The following is a 12,542-nucleotide window of genomic DNA, read 5'->3' on the forward strand; positions in this document are numbered from 1 at the left end:
TTGGGTTGCAGTAATTATATTTGAATCCAGGCCTGGGGGAGGGACTAGATGACCAACAGGTCTTTTCCACCTGTAGGCCCTGATTCAGAAAAGCATTAAGCATGTGATTAACTTTAATTATGTGTTTAAGTGTTTAAATTCTGTCCTGAATAAGGATGATTTCCTGAATCGTGGGCCTAGTTTTTATGAGCTAGATTCTGCCCTAGCTACCCCCTATGCAGCCCTCTACAAACATATGAATGATATGAGCATCTACAAGGGAGAAGAATTATGTAGTGTGGAGCATGAAGGTAAAACTAGGAGTAATAGGGTGAAATGTAGAGAGGTAAAACTTAGGATGATTGTTAGGAATGACTATCCTATTAGGCTGTGGAATATCCTCTCAAGGGAAGCTGTGGAAGTTCCATGGCTTGGTACATTTAGACCTTGACTACACAAAGCACTAAAAATGTTGTTTCCTGAGGGCTGTGATACTTTGATCTAATTCTGGTTGTGGGACTTGGTGCAGAGGTGAGTGGGTGGTGTTTAGAAGCCTGTGATATACAAGAGGTCAGACTAGATGAGCAGGTGTTCCCTTCTGGCCTTAAACTCTGTGACTGTGGCTCTTGTGTAGGGAACAATCTGCACTGGTTCCCAGGAGATACAGGGGTGACCCATTAGGTCTTTCCCATCTTTAACATCTAGGTTAATATGATCTATGGAGACAGTGGGATTGCATGGGGTTGTAGGGCAAGGATTTTGCTCTATGGCTCTAATAAAAACAAGAGATGGCACTGTGCTCTCAAACACTTGGGCCTCGCAAGTCTCCTTTTCCCTTTGGTCTCCTTGCAAGTCTTCTTTTTCCTTTGTTTTTCTCGGTCCTCTGCTAGTATTGCCTAAGAAGTGCTACTTCCCATCTGTGGGCCTGATTCTCCATTGCTTGGCACTTTGTGTGGTCAGTCTTTTACCTCCATGTAAAGTGAGTGTAATCTGGTCCCATTTTGAGGGATGTACCCAGTTAACTTTCAGGTGCTGTTGAGGAAAGCGTTAAGCTTCATTGAATGCTGTGACTTTTATTAGCATCAAGTGGGTTTCTGTATGCAGCAGAAGTTATTGGCCCAATTGGAGCAAAACGTCTGTGCAGTATTCTCACTATGCAAACCCATAGAAACTCATTTCCCTGGTTTTAGGCCAACTTGTTGCCATCAGCACTTAAGAGAGACACAAGGGTGAAGGGAAGAACAGTTCCCTTGGTTAATAAAATTAAATATTAGTTTAGTAAATACAAGAAGGCTAAATCCCAGCATCTTTACTCAGGCAAAATTATCAGTGGGAGTTTTGCCTAAATAAGGACAACACAATGGGCCTAGAAAAAGGTTAGGCAGAGGGAGTTGGTGCCCTCTGTTAAACATTTGCCATTGAAGCCCTAACCCTTATTTAGTATTCTCAATAAACAATGCTTTAAAAAGCAAACAACAAAATTCTATGGGTTTATTCACAGGGTTGACGTAGCCATCTACCCGCAACCTCCTTGTCCTCCTTGGTAATGTAAAAGAATCTCATGAGTATTTGATGTTATGGATTTGCCAATAAATCAAAGTAACTAAGAGCATTTTTATCTGTTTTAGAAAGACTAGCATGTGGTCATGTATCAGTAAAGGGAAAGGATTTTTGTTTTTTTTTGGTGCTTAGAGACCTCTTTCCTCTAAGCTATGTGGGGGTTCCTATACACACAGAGGCCCAGCCTTTATTTGCTTTGTATAAAAGATTCCATGGCCTTTATTTTGCTTCCATGGTTCAGTCAAGTGGACATCAAGGGAGTTACAGAACGGAGCAGCTTTTAGGTTCCCAACAAAACATGTGACAGTCATTATGAATAACTCTTGGATTTTTTTCCTCCAATAAGAATAAGATACATGGTGATAGGGGCATTTGATCTAAGTTGCCAAGCACCAACTATTTATGTACTATATCTAAATAAAATATCATATCACATTTTTAAAGTAACTGACCTAAAATAATCATATATGTAAAATGCCAATGTTCTGTGTTATTGATAATACTTTAGAATCTAAGATTATTAAATCAGGCAGGTTATAAAAAATTAAATGATTTTTTCACTATTTATGTCACTGGTTAACTTTTTGCATTTCACTGAGGTTTGGACAATGAAAAGAGTCTCCAGCCAGTTTTGTTCCTGTCTTGTCTTGTTTCTAGAACTGCTGTAGAAGGTAGCATTATGTTGTTATGTTTCAGAATCCAGGAGGGGAAGATTTATATAAAGCCGACTACTTATTGCATTTTTTCAAGATCTCACAAAAATGCTCCTATTCACTTTAATTTCAGAATTTTTTTTTTTAACAAGATCTAGGTTTTGGACCTATCCTAAATCAATAGTGCCCCTTTAAGAATCCTTTTAAATATCCTTCTGAGCCAGGAAAGCCTATCATTCCCTTCAGCTAAGGGCTACCACCCTGAAAAAAAATCAAACTTCTGGGCAACCCACCGCTAATGAACTATGGCTACAGATTTTATCATGAATATGAAGATGTATGTTGTATCACCTCTCTTTTCTGCCTATCTGCTCCATACTCCTAAGCAGGTATGGTACAGCAATATACAAGAATCTTGCTAGGAGAAAAGCTATGTAAGGCTACATCTACATGGCAAGCTAGAGATATGATTCCCGGCTTGCCTAGACATATTCATGCTAGCTCTCACCTGAGCTCGCACACTTAAAGTAGTAGTGTAGCTGGGGTAGCAGGGCCGTGGTAGCAGCAGCACAGGCTAGCCACACTGCATACGCACCCATGGAGTTTAGGCAAGTTTGTACTCAGCAGGGCTAGTCCCATGTTGTCTCTGCCCATGTCACCCCGGCCACACTACTGTGTTTAGTTCGCTATCTCAGATGAGAGCTAGCACAAGTATGTCTCCATGAGCTGGGAATCACATTAGCTCACAGTGTAGATTAGTTATAGTGTAAAGCATTAGAAAATCAGAACCCTACCCTGCAAAGACTTATGCACATGAGTAACTTTACTCACGCACAAGTATAAGTCCATTGAAGCCATTTGTGGTGCAGACGGGACCAAAAGGTTCCATCAACCACTCTTTAAACCATCAGTGAGGAATTAGAGAGGGAGAAGATGAAAATCTGTTGATGCCAACATGGTTACAGGAATATAGATTGAATAGGAAATAAAATGGAAGTCATGTCAAAGGCTAATGGCACTTTACTGAAAGTTACTGATGGCATAAGATGGGCTTCAAAGAGATAAAGAGAGGAGAATTTTGTCGTGGGTGTTTGCTGAGATTGTAAACCATAAGAATTTTCAGACTCTGCAGAACCTCAAGATTCAATTAATTCTTTCCCTCGCTGCTGCCTATTTTAACTTCCTTTACTGTGATTTTTTAAAAGCTTCTCTAGGTTCTTTATTCTGTGTGACGAAATGAGAAGCTGTGATCAGGGGCTGTGTGAAAATCAGACAATCTCAATCTAGCGTCCAGCTGGGTAAGCTCCAAAACCACCATCTCAGTTGACATTATGGCAGCCTTGCTGGCATTCCCAACAGAGAGGTCAAGAACAGAATAGATCACTGAGAATGAACTATTATTGTCTTTGAGATTGAAGCGCGTTGACTGGCCACTGTAGTGTGGCCTGCATAGCTATTGCTCATGCTGTACCTAGTCTGTGGATAAAGAGAGGTCTTCATTCGCCAGCATTGTTCATCTTACAGCAGCACTAAAATTCACTACCAAATTCAAAGAAAAAAAGAAAGCTGCTGGTTTGTTAGAGTTCTGTATATTCATTTGTGAAAATCCCTAATCAAAGCTGTAGCATTGCAATTACTAAGAGCCAGATTTTTGGTAAGGGAGACCTGAAAGCCAGTTTAGAAATGCATTTGCAATTCCACGTATGCTCATTTACTATGACTCCAAGAGCAAACCAAATATTCGTGGCCACAAATAGCTAGCTACACATCATTATTTACATGTTCATTCAGTCTGTTTGCCAGTGTAATCATCTGATTTGCACGTGGAACTGTGGTAACTGCATGAATCCCGTATCCAATGGCAAATGTAGGTACCCTATTGTATACACATTTCTGTACACACCTTGAACTTCATTGAACAGTGAGCCCTTACTTATGCATGGAGCTACCACAACTGTGCCTGATAATCAAGAAATGGCAAGGATATATAGCTAAGTTGTGCCCAATTTGTATGAAAAATCTGCTCCATGTTTCATCTTTCCAAAGTCCAATCACTAACTTGTAACATATGGCAGAATGTACTTTCTGGTCACTATGAGCAACTGTTGAGTGTACTGCACCGGTATGAGAATAATTTTTAAGTTAAATTGTCCCTATCTAAAGCAGGTTTCATGTAGGGTATGTAATTACACCCTGGCCTATTTTTAGGTTGAAGTATTATACAATCCTTTTTTGATAGAATCTAGAAGTCTTTCTCCATCTTATCATTTATGTAAATCTTATATGTTAGGACACGTGCCGTCACATAAATTAGCCCACATCCTACAGACTCAAAATATTTATGTTCTGTGTGCTGCTGAAATTTATGTTGCTTGCTTTGTGTTATAATGGATCTGGTATCTCCGAATTATTCTGCACTCCACCCATCTTGAGCTGTAACAGGCAGAGGTTTTTTTTTTTCTTCATATTTTCACCAGCTTGTTTGCATTCAGGGTCAGTGCTTTGGTGTTCAGAGATGAGAAAACAGCACATTTCTCTCAGCGTGTGGTGTGGTTTCCTGTCCTGCCCTGTTCTACGCCTGTTTCAGATTCAATAGATGCAGATAAACTCTGCCTGCAGGAAGGCGTGCCCTGTGGTTTAGGTAACGTTTCTTTGCTATAAGGCAGCAAAAGGAGTAGCTGGGGAGCGGAAGGGATTGGGGAAGGGAACTCATCAGGAAAATATCTAAATTAGCATTGCTCTTGTTTCTGGGGATCAGCACCATGTGCTTACGTATTGCTACAGTGTATGTGAGCAGCACTCAGGTTTATTTATTTTCCTTTTGAAAGCCATTACCATTCTCAATGGTGCTAACTCTCATGATTTCTTTTTGTGTGCAAGTCTCATATTCAGCACTGTTTTTAAAGCTCCAGCTCCTGGAGTTGTATAAATACCTAATAATCTCAGCTTTCATTTAAAAAAAAAGTTTCTAGCCCTCCTGGTTGTGGAGAAATGCTGGAAAACGTGAAGTGAAAGCCCCCTTCCAGAAGGCAAAAGAAAAACTCCAAATGTATTATTCCTTTTTAAATCCCTTGAAATTTTTAGGAGTCTGACTCATGGTGCTTGAACGTTTGGGTTGGCAATAATGCGTTCTGTTAGTTAAAGAGATTTCCCTTCTCAGAAGAGTCCTCCCTTCCAGTCTGGGTAAGTTCCCAGCAAAACTGATTGTTAATGACTATGGGATTGTCTACACTTAAAATGCTACAGCGGCTGTAGTGCTTGAGTGAAGACACTGGAGATAGTGTAATCCACCCCTCTGAGAGGTAGTAGCGAGGATGGTGGAAGAATTCTTCCATTGACCTAGCATTGGCTACACGAGGACTTAGGTCAGCTTAACTATGCTGCTCAAGGGTGTGGATTTTTCACACCCCTGACTGAAACAGTTAAACCGACCAAATTTTCTAGTGTAGCCCAGGCCATAGAAAGGCAGACTAAGAACTAGGGAGAGATTCAGAGCTGGTCTATGCGGAAAACTTACATTGACATAGTTATGTCTCTCAGGGGTGTGGATTTTTCAAACATAGCTATGCCGACCTAACCTCTGGCATAGACAGTGCTAGGTCAACAGAAGAATTCTTGCATCGACCTAGTTACCGCCTTTCAGAGAGGTGGATTAACTCCAGCAATAGGGGAATCCTTCCTGTTCCTGTAGGGAGTGGTGCTGTGGCATGTTAGTGTAGTCATGCTCTCAGTCACTCTGGATATGCAGAGTGAATGTAGGAAGCAGCCGAGCCATGGAAGGCAGTTTGTATTTCCCACTGCAGAAAGCAGCGGTCTGAATGTAGGGAATGAAACAAAAGCAGACAATTAAAAACAAACATCTGGTTCTTCTTCAGTCAGTATCTCAGCTGGGGTGTAAATCAGTGTCACTCAACTGAAGTCAGTGGAGCTCCATTAGTTTTCTGCTCAGGATCTGGTTCATAATGTCCTCACAGCAATGAAAAGATGAAGAGGAAAAAAGGATACAATAAAACATTCCCCTTTTCCTTCCCCTCTCCCTCATGTTGAATTGCTGTATCAAGGATAAAAGAGGTGTACTTCTGAAGCGTGCACTAGCTGGAAGTGTATGTCTGAAAGGGAGGAGAAAGAGAATGGATGAGATCAGCATCTTCCCAGGGTATCTTCATGCCTTTAAGGTGTTTCCAGTGCCTCCCACGGAACTCACCACGGTGTTCCAGGAGCTGAATCCTGTTGATGTGAATGACAGTGAGTGCCACATGTGTCGTGGAGCTGAGAAATCTCTACAATTTTTACTTGTTTCGATGTGCCGGTAAGTGGCTACCTCTCACCCTCCCTCTCTACAGCATAGATTGGAAGGCAACAAAAAGTGTAGTCTGAAGGGTTAACGCCAGGGATTGTGAACCAGGAATCCAGGGTTCTCTTTTTGACTCTGCTAATGACTTGTTCTGAGATCTTGCTTGGTAAGTGTTTCTGCATCTGTCAAATGGGGCGAATAATACCTACCCCATGTGGGGCTGTGAGTCTTTGTTAATTAAGATGAGTAAAGATGCTGCAGAGGTCTTGGATGAAGGGAGCCGTATAATTACCATGTATTATTACTGCTTTCTAATAAAGTCTCCTTTACCGCATAGCCATGATGGATAGAACAGCAGCGCCCCCCAGTTTGACCAGATACATCCTACGCTGTTCACTACAATCTGCCCAGAACTGATCTCGGGCTGCTCAGCTCATGGCATTGGGGACTGCAGATTTGTCCATAAGAAGCCAAAAGGTCAGCCAAAGAGACATTAAACTGTGGTTATATTTGTGTGTGGGATAGGAGATGATTTCACAGAATGCAGTTTGGAAAACTCTCTCTCCTTTTATTGTGGCTGTTATAAACAGTAGATGACACATGGATGGAGCCATAAGATTTCACACAGGGCGTGATTTGAAGAAGCACTAAGCACTCAGGACTCCAGTTGAAGGCAAGGCGAAGTGTAGGTGCTCAGCACCTCTGAAAGCCAGGCCATCACCTGAGTGACCAAACAGAGCAGGCCCTGCACTTGAGATGCCATCTCACGTGTGATGCAAGTGGGTGTGCCCAGCTCACCCTGCCCTACCACACCATGAACAGGACTCAAGCAAAGAGAACTGGAGCCCTTACTTCTACTGAGCTGCACATAAGCCCATGGTACCCCCAAACTAATTGTTGGGTACTGCCCATTTATCACCAGTTCACTGCAGCCATGCCAATTTGGTGGGGATTAACCCACCATTTCTCTTGTTGTCCTTGGTTCATGCCAGCCCAATGCACTGCTGACCCTTGTTGTGGTTTATCTCAATCCCACTGTCCTTGGGCTTAGATCAAGGTGTCTAACCTGAATATAATTCTGCAGTTTGCCTAAAGACCAGCATTTATCCCTCCCCTGAATTGTAACGATACCAGCAATCTGCTCTTTTGCCATCAGCCCTTCCAAGGATGCCAGATGTTTGACCATGTGTCATTATCTGTAAGGGGGCAGGGAGCTGGGAATTGTTTGATGGTTTCCCAGCCGCTTTGGTGCCTCTGCAGCTAATGTTTGCAGAAGCAGCACAGCAGCTAGTGAGTGCAAGTGAGGGGCAGAGACCCTCGGCTCTGACAGGAGAGGACCTGTGGATAGAAAAATAAAACAAACATCACTAATAGTGAAGATGCTTTTGGCTCCCTTCCCTGGCAGATCATTTGAGCAAACCCTCTGCCTATGTGGCTGAAGGGAGGGGACCCCCAGTTCCAGGCTTTGCATGATGGGGAATTGGTTGTTATCCATTAAGAATATTTTGCTTTCTGTAGATAACGAGAGGGAACACATTTTCCCTACGCTTTCAAATGGGAGCTTATTATTCTTCATCTCCTGCCTTGAACTGGTTAGGGTTGCTGCGTGCCATCAGCAGAGGTGGCTGCATTATCAGGAGTGGGCTAGGTGGTCCTATAATTTTTATATATGTCATAGCAAATCAATCAGGTTTTTAAAAGGCCTGCTCTATTTTTGTAGGCACAGATTTTGTACCCACAATTTTAAGACAGTGTAATACTTGTGCCCAGGCTAACATTATAGACATATGAGACCATGCTTTGCAGGAGCATTCCAGTACTGAGACATACGGGTAAGAGTCCATGTGGTGCTGCTAGTATTAAAAGAGGCACAACACAGATATCACCACCCAGGGGGGAGGGGCTATGGCAACTTTAATTCACTTTTGTTCTCTCCTGATCTTGGCCTGTTCCAGAGGCTGGAGGGGCTTGTCTGTTTTACAGCAGCCTCCTGGGACTGCCCTATGGGCTACAGCTAGGATGTCCAGAGAGCAAATGTGAAAATTGGGACGGGGTGGAGAGTAATAGGTGCCTATATAAGAAAAATCCCCAAATATCAGGACTGTCCCTATAAAATTGGGACATTTAGTCACTCTAGCTACAGCCCAATGCAGAATGTGTGAAGCATTGTGGCCCTTCCCCTGACACGTCCTAGCATGCCTCCTGTACCAGCATCCCCTCAGAGGACCCCACAGGGCCTGTGCTAGAGGAATCCTCCTCTGAGTTTTAAGGCCTTTTTATGCTGCTCCAGCCCTTTTACCTGACCAGACCGGGGAGGACAATCTCACCCTGAAATGGGAGAATTTGCAACCACAATTAAATGTAGTCAGAAAAATCACATCTGCAAAAGCTGGGTCCCCTTTTCAAGGTCATCTCCTGAAACCATACTTGTCTTTGTTTCACCTGCCCGCAGTACTGTCTGCAGAATCTAGCACGTCCCATTCTGAGCCAGTATCTGAAGTTTTACGGAGCAGAGTGCTCCCTAGTGAAATACATCTGCAGTTACCCCAATGAAATGGGGCGACGTGAGAAGCCTGTTTAAAGGAGCAGCTATTAATCATTTCTGGTGTCTGCCTGTTGTTTCCCTTCAGGCAGATGGAAGAAAATACAAGAACTAAAAACTAAGGTCGTTTCTGAAATTCCCTGCTCCTCCTGACTCCTGAGCTCCTGGCTTCTTGAGTTTTCCTCTTCATCCTCAGAGCTGTGTTCTTTGCCCGAGCTGGTTTTTTTCTTGTCAGGGTGCCTTACAACAGTTGTCACAATAGGGCAATTTTTCAAATGAGATTCGACTGCGGTGGCTCTTGGAATCCGTTGTCCTGCACCATATGATCTATGTAGGTTGCCAGTGATCAGCTGGTACGCATTGATGGCCCAGTTATGTTCTGCTGCTCTCAGTGTTGTTTACCCAGATATGTTCTGTGACATCCCATAGCCTCGACCTCCATCATGGACCATCACCACCTTCCCCTCCACAAAATATAAATCCAGTCACAGAGAAGAGCAAAAGTTTTGCAGAGACCTAATTTGACCTCTGAGTTCTTGCCTGACCTAGGCCCTTCCTATGACAGTGACCTTAGGCTCATCTGCTTTTCATATCCTTCCAGCTCCTTGTGTAAGAGCCTTCTGGAAATTAGCAGATAAAACACCCCACCATCTCTGCTATTTTGGGGAGATTTTTGATTTGCTGCTAACAGGTTTCGTGATGGCAAAAATCTGTATTGTCAAGTGAAATCTCTGTAATCTTCGCAGATTTTTCTCTCTCTTCCCCTCTCTGTTTATATGGCATGGTTCCTCGCCTTTCAGCTGTGGAAAAGCCAGAGCTTTTTGTTTTGTGCTTTGGATGACAGGAAAGAATGTGCAGTTCATTAGTGCTGCCCGCTTACTCCCATCCTCTTTGTATTGTGGTGGGACACTTAATCCATGTTTACACAGCAGTATTTCTGTTAAATGCCCTGAATTGACAGATGATCCCTTCATTAATATAATCAGCTAGGTGATGCTGTTTTAGGACAGATGAAGGCCAATTGGATTAAAGAGCTAAAAAGCAGAGGCAGGGCAGAGTCATCATCTTGGATTTTAACTGTTGTTTTCTTTTTTGGGGGCTGGGGTGGTTCCTGTCCAGCTATCCATTTCCAGTTTTTCCCAGTAATTTACCTTCTGTCTGTCCTCCAGCTCATACTAAAGCAACCGTCCTTCTGTCCACAGAGCATGCTGCATGGGATGGGGCTACGTTTCCCTTCTGGAGCTCCCTTAGCGTCACTCCTTATTTGTTTGGACAGGCTGCCTTTTAGTATCTGAAGAGTTCCTGGGGAGGAGTGCAACATTCCCAGCCCCTCCCAGCGAGAGTCTGGGGCAGGGGCCTGAAATGCCCAACATCAGTTCTTAATCAGCCCTGAAAGAGTGGCACAACATGATCCCTCCCCTCTCATGCAGGGGCTAAGTTTGCTGCCTCTGCAGCTCTTAAATTGAGGCCTGGTCTCAGGGTTGCATCCAGCACTGTAGTTGCAACCTGAGCAGAATCATGAACTTGCATCTTGCTGGAGATCAGATGCCTAATTGGGACCTCAGCCTTGCCTCCGACAGTTGTGAGTGAGTCAGGCTGCTACAGAGAGCCCGACCTGGTGACAGAACTGGATGGGGAAAGAACTCCAGGGAGGTGTCATCGTCCAAAATGCCTTGCTGATGATCATTCCCTCCTTTCCCCCGCTGCTGTAGAAGCCTCTTTCTTGGTGAGGCCCAGGAACCCTTTGAACTGCAGATACCAACACCAGAGTGAGAGAAAACAGCCCTGTGGCTGTGTTGCTTCTCTCTTCCGCTGGGAAATGCAGAGCCCCACTCATTAGGAGGATAACCCCCTGCTTACACAGCTGATAGCCAGATGTCAGGCCATGAGATAGCGACTGCCTGCAGCTGACTGGCAGCTCTGGACTAGGCCACTGGAAGTGTGAGGGCAGAAAGACAGAGTCTGACCACCCTGGGCTCCAAGAGGCCTGTGTATGAAATCCTACCCCTTCTTCCCCAACACCCCTGCAGCCCAGGGATTTATTAACTGGTTGGCAGCCTGATTCTGTGCAATACAGAGCGCAACTGCAGCCCTATGCCTCCTTTATTGCTTTGACTGTGGAAGAGGCAATACTAGATTTCTCAGTCATGCCGGGATTAGGCCAGTTTCCCAAGGCGATGTTGCAGAGGCCATGGAATGTTGAGCTGTGGAACCATTTATGTCCACGTAGAGCCTTTGGTTACTTAGTGGACTGGAGCTTATTGACCTCCTGCAACAGGTCATTACTGTGGGACCATATCAACTACACAAAGGAGCCTGATTCATTCCTGCTGTAACTCCAGTGACATCAGTGGCCCAGAGGGTGAAATTTCAGCCAGTCTCAAGCTGGCCTCCATTTTTGCACTCCCAGTTTTGCATGTGCAAATCCCTGATTTGTGCAGGCAGGTTGGGTTGATGCTTCCCAAAGTGTCTAGTTTCCCTGTGTAAAATGGTGCACATCCACTTTTTTCAGGCACTGTCATTAATCCCTGCAAAAACAGAGGTTGTTTTGTTGCTGTTCAGCTGGCCCAAAAATCTGCATTCGACAAAGAAGGATTATGCTTTGCATCCAGACAATGGAAAATGTTTTTTCCTGTGAGTTGTCCGTTGTTCAGTTGCCAGTGTTTAACATTTAGGGCCACATTTTCCCAGGCTCCATACAGTCCACATTAGGCACACAACTATCTGATTTGGGCATGCAATTGGATGCACGTGTAAATGTTTTGCTTGCAGTAATCAGAGTGCTGGAGGAGGCACTTGAGATGGCAGGACTGCATGGCATCAGTTGTACAGGCCCACCTCCTTGCAGATGCTATATCCTGCACATGTCTGCCATACTGACAGCTCAAAGATTGCCAGGGTTCTTCAGGCCAGCCCTGGAGGGACCAATTCTACAGAGAAGAGGATAGCTCAGTCTTTATGCCTCTTAAGCCCCACTGCTGAGACTGCCAATAAGGGGCTAACAAGTGAGGCTGTTTTTTATTATGTGTACATAAAACGGACTGAAACCTATCATGCCCATTTTACATAGGGGCCACTGAATGGCCAACAGATGTTAACTGCTTTTGGTCACTACAGAACGTGGCTAGGTTTGAACCAAGGTCCTACAGATAATACACTCAAAAACCCCTGAGACATCAAGTCCACCATAAATCATTCTAAGATTGGCACTGTCATCCTGGCTGTTTTGCATGGTAGCCGTTAAAAGGCCTGCTAGCATTGCTTTAGGAAACTCTTGTCATAACTCTTGGTGACCTCTGACAGGCTGCATGAGGGAAATGCTTGTCTGGAAAGACAGAGAGCGGCATGATGAGTTGTGCTGTGGCTTTCCCAGCAGCCTGGATAAGGTAACGCTCCAAGGGTCTTCAAAATGGGTTGTGAGGGTAAGGGATAATTATGGGAGTTCCCTGATCTTGAGAGAGTCTCTGTAATTGGTAGGGGACCAAGGCTTAAGAATGGAGTGCTAATGAGGGGT

General features: G+C 44.1%; 1 protein-coding gene across 1 annotated transcript in view; it reads left to right on the plus strand.

Annotated features, from left to right (window-relative positions):
* Positions 1-6,120: 6,120 nt before the first annotated feature.
* PREX1 (phosphatidylinositol-3,4,5-trisphosphate dependent Rac exchange factor 1) overlaps positions 6,121-12,542 on the plus strand; it is a 203,145-nt gene continuing 196,723 nt past the window's right edge. The window contains exons 1-2 of the mRNA XM_067554278.1: positions 6,121-6,501; positions 6,824-6,963. Coding sequence (XP_067410379.1) covers positions 6,922-6,963 — 42 coding nt within the window. The 5' untranslated portion in view covers positions 6,121-6,501; positions 6,824-6,921. The remainder of the gene's footprint in view (positions 6,502-6,823; positions 6,964-12,542) is intronic.

This window comes from Emydura macquarii, unplaced genomic scaffold, assembly GCF_026122565.2.
Source record: "Emydura macquarii macquarii isolate MOO-44397 ecotype Brisbane River unplaced genomic scaffold, CSIRO-AGI_Emac_v2 contig_1483, whole genome shotgun sequence".
Taxonomy (NCBI): Eukaryota; Metazoa; Chordata; order Testudines; family Chelidae; genus Emydura; species Emydura macquarii.